Below are 6,362 nucleotides of genomic sequence, written 5' to 3'. Positions count from 1 at the left end.
TAATGCTAAAGCTAACAGGCTAAGCTGAGGCTCTTCTTCCATGAAGCAGCTCTGTTGTCCTCCATCCATATTTTCAGTTACAGTCTGAGTCATTTCTACCTTCTCCTTTCTGTCAACGCTCTCTGGTTTCATTTAAAAGAGTCGATCATCAGATATTGTCCAAGATTAACCTTCAGGGTGGATATAGCTCGCTAACAGCCTCACACTGAGGACCTATCCACGTCATCATTTACCCAGAATGCTTTGTGTGTAAATAAAATGGCCCCGTCAGTGTAATATCTTTTTAAACTTTTAGTTTAAAAACGATAAAAACTAAACAGCCTACAGTATTTTTAGTCTTTATTTTATAGTTAAAATGTGTGTTTATTAAATAAAGTCTAATGTTACAACTAATCATGGATCCCTTTAACGCAGGAATCTGAAAATGTAATGAGGTCATTTTGACCAAGTTTGACTTAATCCTCATTTCGATATGATGGGTCACATCAAGACAAGAACAGATCATCAGAGCACTAAGTTAGATTTGAGAACTATTTACCGCAGGTTGGGGGTCATCGTACGGATCTGGAAGAAATGGTCAAAAAGGTTAAACTGAGTCGATCGAAGCACAGCAAGGACGTTTGTTTCACCATGAAATATTCGTACTTTTCAGTTTGTTTTTCTGTTTGGTTGAACCCTGGCCCGAGGCGGATTTATTGACGCTCTCAACATCTTCGTACACATCAGATGTTTGGTTGTAGTAGTCCTGGTCTCTACAGGGAGAGGAGAGAGCCGGTACTTTAAACAGCCAACAGATATTAGCTCCACAGAAAACTCACCTGAAATAGGTTTGAGTGTCATCGTTGGATGTATGGCTCCTGAGTTCAGTTTCCTCTGGTAGAGACTGACTCTCTGCAGCTCCCAGATCAGTCTCAGAGGTAGTAAAAGCATCTAACACTTGGCTGTACGACTGCTGCTCTGGAAACTCTGACAGGTTTATTGGTCCGGGGAAGCAGGCTGGATCCAGAGGGATTAGATACGGACTGCCGAGGTTTAGATCTGGGACGACGGGGAGGCCGCAGACCTCTGACACAGCAGGTTCTGGAGCCTCCAGATCTGCTTCCTTACACTGGGAGGGCGTTGTGAGGTTAGTGTAAACTAGGTCCAACGCTTCAAGCTCTAATGCAGTGATGTCTACAGCTTCACCCAGCACAGCTTCCACCTCTGAGTTTTCAAAGTCTGGGAACTCTGGTGCAGCCAGCAGGGGGCTGGAGGCCAGGGTGTGCTCGGGACGTTCTTCGTCTGGTGTTTGGAGCTGAGCCGGTGATGCACCTATAAAATAATACAGAAATTATGTCACTGATGTCTTAAAAAAATAATGTCAGAGCAGTAAAATAAAGCCAAAAGTCCTACCTTTAACTGTGAGTGAGGGGTAAGAGCTGATGTCTACTATAGGTGGTCTAGAGGGCTTCGTCGGCACCGGTCCGAGCCTGCTTAAATCTGGTAATCGTTTTTTTACGGGACTACTCCGATTAAATCCAGCCGTTCTCACAGCTTTATCTCTCAAAAGCTGAAAATCAGCTGCTGGCTCTTGAGAAGGAAAAAAAAAGCAAATAAAAGGATTTACAAGGGTTGGGCATAATCGTATCGTGTACAATTAATCGTCAGAAAAACATAATCGATTATTTTTTGGCACTTGACGATTAATACGATTAACGCCACCTAGCAGTGCGCTTGATGCTCCTCTCCACTTCAAATATGATGAATATTTTAAAAAAAGTTCTGTAATTTTTTTTGTGACCCATCACATCGAAATGAGGATTAAGACTAAAAGTTGTATATGGAGAAATAGCCAAATTAATGTTTTGAATAAAACGTTTGGAAAAATTGCATTTTTTCAAAACATAATGAATAAAAAGCCTTATCAATGTTATCATTGAATGAACTGTCCGAAATATAATCATAAAACAAAATTATGAAGCACTGTTTTGAGCAGTAGCAACAAAAAATTTTGTCCTGTTTTTGAGGATAAACGCCTTAAAATTTTGAGATTTTCCCTGTGAGCTAGCAATGTTTTGTTTCTTTTCAGCTGGGAAATCTCATTATTCAAATATAATTTGAGGTTTCCTCTTTATTAGGACATCAAAAATTCCTTATTAAAATTAATAAAATTAGGATTCAGACCAAATATTTACGTATTATTGTAACCTACAAGACAAATTAAGTCATATATATGGATTTACTTATGATATATCAGAATGATCCAGGTACCAAAATGTAGCTTTTAAGGACAGGAATCTGAAAATGTAATTAGGTCATTTTGTCCAAATTTGACTTAAAGGAACAGTGTGTAGGATTTTGTCAATTCTTTTAGCCGAAATTGAGATAATCACTGATGACAATAATAAAAAACATGTCTAACCATTGCAGACAAAGACCTTGTTTTATTATTTTTACCTTATAAAAAGCTGTTTATATCTCCATGGTCGCGGGTCGCCACACAGGCAGCCGCCATCCTTGCCTACGAAGGCTCATGAAGGACAAACCGCGGTGGCGGCGTCAAAAACGGTTTTAGTTGTAATACTATAAATGTAATATTTGTTGTCTGTCATTGTAGCTGGGATAATTTTACTTATTAAAGCTCATAATCTTACCACTTGAAACATCACTAGCCCTGAAGCTGCTGGTAGACATTGCGGTTGGAATTATCAAAGGTGGGGGTGGGGGGAGGACCAGGGAGGATGATTCAACCACTCAACCACTAGATGTCGCTGAAAACAACAAATCCTACACACTGTGCCTTTAATCCTCATTTTGATATGATGGGTCACATTTATCACCAAAATTTAAAATTTGATGTATAGCCTGAAGTCTGTAATTTTGACACAATTTGGAACAGATTTTTACGAAGGGCAAATCTTTCCCACTAAATTGGTCATGTGACCAGGACATAAGGGTGTCCAGGGACTCCAGGGGATTAATCGTCAAATTAATCGTTATCGGCTAAATACCACTATTAATCGTGATTCTTTTTTTTTTTTTGCCAATATTGCCCAACCCTAGGACTTACCTAAATATTTAAAAAGAAAATGTAAATATTTAACGTGGATGACTTACTCCACGGAGAGGGGGTAACTTTGGAAAAAGGTCGAGCAGAAATACAAGCCAGGTGAGGACGACACACAGGTGGGGGTACGTTGGTACCGAGGCCGTTGGGGTTCTCCGGAGGTAAAAGAAACGTTTTGTCGGGGGAAGGAAAAGTCTTGATTTTGGCAGAAATGAACATCTGCCGCAGTGAGAACAAACTCTTAGCCTTCTCCGCCGTGCTTAGGTTACTGTTGTCGGGGTCCACGTCAGAAGATGGGGGGCTAACTAGGATTTCAGGACTAGAGAGCGAGGGATCAGAGGCTGCCTGCTCCCTTTGGAGCCAGGTTTTGTTTCCTGGTTTTTCCACTGAGGGCAGGTCACCAGGAGCACTGCTGGGCCTGTTAGTAAAATCAGCACATGTGGCTCCCTCTCTGGTTCCTGCACTGGCTTTTGTTGCTTTAACAGACTTGAAAGGAAACAGCGCAGCATTCTTCTTAAATGTATTCTGTGGTGAGAGGTCTTTTCCCAGTTCCTGGTCAGGACTGTGCTCCCTGTCAGTTGGTAAATCCAGCCTCTGATCTTTTGAAGGCGGGACAGGGAGCACCAAAGGCATGTTTCGATCCCTGAGGGACTGCCTCGCCGCGCAGTGTCCATCAGCAGGCTGTGACGGGGGAGGAGTCCGCTGAGGTGGAAGGGAGATCGATCGCTTGCCTCCAGATGACCGAAGAGCATCTCTGGAGAAGACACGGGGAACCACTGGGGAGTTGCTTTCTCCAGCTGAGTTAGTACCACCAACCGCTGAGCTGCCGGGTCCTACAGGAGGGGCAAAGTGTTTGGGCTTCTCAGCAACGGCTGGACGGCTGGTTTTCCACTGAGTAACAAGGCCCTCTTCCTGAAATTTAGCCCTCAGTGCTTTGAAGTCAGTTGGTCCATCCTTAAAAAAATACATAAATAAAATAAAATAAAAAAATAAACCAGACAACTGTGAATTAAAGTTTTTTAAAAACATTGTTAGTTTGCTTAAAATTGAAATCTGGGCAAATAGAACCATCAACACAATTAAAGCCTGGATAAAGAGTGAGTAAAGCATAAGATGTCTATGTAACACAGGGTAAAACTAGCTGAATGTTGCCACCATTAAAGAGATACGAAGTTAAAAAAATAAGAATTGTGTCTATTGTTAATTTATCAACAATTATACTTAGAATTAATGTCTCAAAATTCATGAAGTCAATGAAATTCAATGTCTGGGTGTCATTATTGATATAAAGCTGACATGAAGAGCTCACATAAGAGCAAAAATAGCAAACACTACTGCACTGTTGTACAAAGCTAAACAGTTTGTGTGGATGGATACTGTGTTATATACCACAATGATTGTATCACATTTAAGGTTAAGGTACTTCATTCATCATCAATGCATGCTTCCATGCAATGACGATGCTGCTTTGCATTCGACCAATCACACGTGAGAGCAGTGGGCAGCTATGTGAGCGCCCAGGGAGCAGTTGGAGGTTAGGCATCTTGCTCAAGGACACCACGACATGCGGGTGGGAAGTCGAACCTGTGACTTTTTGGTTCAAGTCGGCTGCTCTACCACTGCACCACAGCTGCCATTTAATAATATTGAATTCAAGTTTAACAAATATATTATTCCATCATAGAAATGACTGAAGTTTTATGATTTGGTTGATTGTATAAGGCTCACAAAAATATTACCAGTGAAATTTTCAATTAAAAGCTGTTAAGAGAGTTATTATCCTATGGGAATATATATTTTTAAATAAACTTGATTTTGAACTAATTTGAGGGAATATATGCAGGGTGTAATCTTTATACTGATATTAAATTTCAGAATAATCAATGTTTAAGAAGATAAAAGCTAGTTTATTAAAAAATTGGTACCATGAATTGATATAAACTATTATTGGAATACACAAATATTTAAAAAGTTCTGGATGGAGTGTTTAAAATGTTGCATTAATGTTGAAATTTATTTTTGAACATGGGCAGATATGATACATTTTTTCTTCTTCTCTGCTCTTTTTCATTCATGTATTTTGTGTTTTCAATTATTATAAAGACATGTCATCTAGAATTTTAATTTTGGAAAAATAAAACGATAAACACCTGGGTAAGTAAATAAACTACTGAGACAAAACCAAGTTTTTTTTCTTTATACAAAGTTAGAATAAAATGTGTTAACTAGCACAGGCTAAGTTACAGGTAGCTAATGTAGCTTTCTTTCAATAACTATTTTTAAAACGTAGATATTTTAGTTCTGGGCAAATAAAACCACATAACCAAATGTTTGGGTACAAAAAAACGCAATCAAAAGTTAAAAACAACCAGACAAACATTTTATTACACAAAGTAAATGTGGCAGATTGGCTAGCACAAGCTAAGGTAAAGGTTAATTAGCTCAGAAGCTAAATACTCAAACGCAATGAGAAATCTTTAAACTTTACCTCGTCCATGTTGGTCACAGGGTTTATTCATCACTCATCCAGACTGAACATTTAAGGCGGTTCAAACTCTGAAAACGAGACACCACCCGGTTCTTTTAGGCAGGAACAGTCCCTCCATGCTTATCACGGACGCTAACACAAACAATTTGAAAGCGCCGCCGCCGCTGTTGACGCACCTGCGTCCCTCACGCGCATCTTACGTGCGTGTTCACGTTAATCTAATCAACTAATATGTTGTGCTGCGTTCGCTGTTATCCAGAAGGTCGGAATTCGCTGTTACGGAATTGCAAGAATGAAAGAAAACACAATCAGAAGTCAAATTTACAAAAATATAAGTCCTTTAATGTTTCTCTCTAAATCTTTATTGAATATTGTAAGATTAGAGAAACTAAAATAATAACAAAAAAAGTTTTAAGAACCAAAAGATACTGTAAATTAATCACAGTTATGTTCTTGGAAAATATGAGTTTTAAAAAGTAATACATAACAAGTTTAAAAGAGGATAAAAATTTAATTGAATGTGTAGCTGAAAAAAATATATCAGGGGTAAATTGAAGTATTTTGTTTTACAGACACGACATATTCAACAAAATCTATCAACTTGAATGTTTAATTAGTTATAGGTGAACGTGGAGAAGTTTCAGTAACTCTGTAAAAGCCTTGGTAATTCCATTCCAAAGGTTTCGGTAGAATAAAATGTATTTTAGCATTATTATTATTAAAAGGGTATTTGTAAAATTTCTGAATAAGATAAGATAAGATAAGATAAGATAAGATAAGATAAGATAAGATAAGATAAGATAAGATAAGATAAGATAAGATAAGATA

General features: G+C 38.4%; 1 protein-coding gene across 1 annotated transcript in view; it reads right to left on the bottom strand.

Annotated features, from left to right (window-relative positions):
* Positions 1-5,720, bottom strand: part of si:ch211-188c16.1 (FYN-binding protein) — a 25,447-nt gene extending 19,727 nt beyond the window's left edge. Inside the window, exons 1-6 of the mRNA XM_014013822.1 lie at positions 5,535-5,720; positions 3,097-4,000; positions 1,393-1,569; positions 819-1,311; positions 646-752; positions 539-564 (exon numbers count right to left, since the gene is read on the bottom strand). Coding sequence (XP_013869276.1) covers positions 539-564; positions 646-752; positions 819-1,311; positions 1,393-1,569; positions 3,097-4,000; positions 5,535-5,543 — 1,716 coding nt within the window. The 5' untranslated portion in view covers positions 5,544-5,720. The remainder of the gene's footprint in view (positions 1-538; positions 565-645; positions 753-818; positions 1,312-1,392; positions 1,570-3,096; positions 4,001-5,534) is intronic.
* Between the last annotated feature and the right edge of the window lie 642 nt (positions 5,721-6,362).

The sequence above is a fragment of the Austrofundulus limnaeus genome, unplaced genomic scaffold (genome assembly GCF_001266775.1).
Source record: "Austrofundulus limnaeus strain Quisiro unplaced genomic scaffold, Austrofundulus_limnaeus-1.0 Scaffold106, whole genome shotgun sequence".
Taxonomy (NCBI): Eukaryota; Metazoa; Chordata; class Actinopteri; order Cyprinodontiformes; family Rivulidae; genus Austrofundulus; species Austrofundulus limnaeus.
This window is presented reverse-complemented; position numbering and strand designations above follow the sequence as displayed.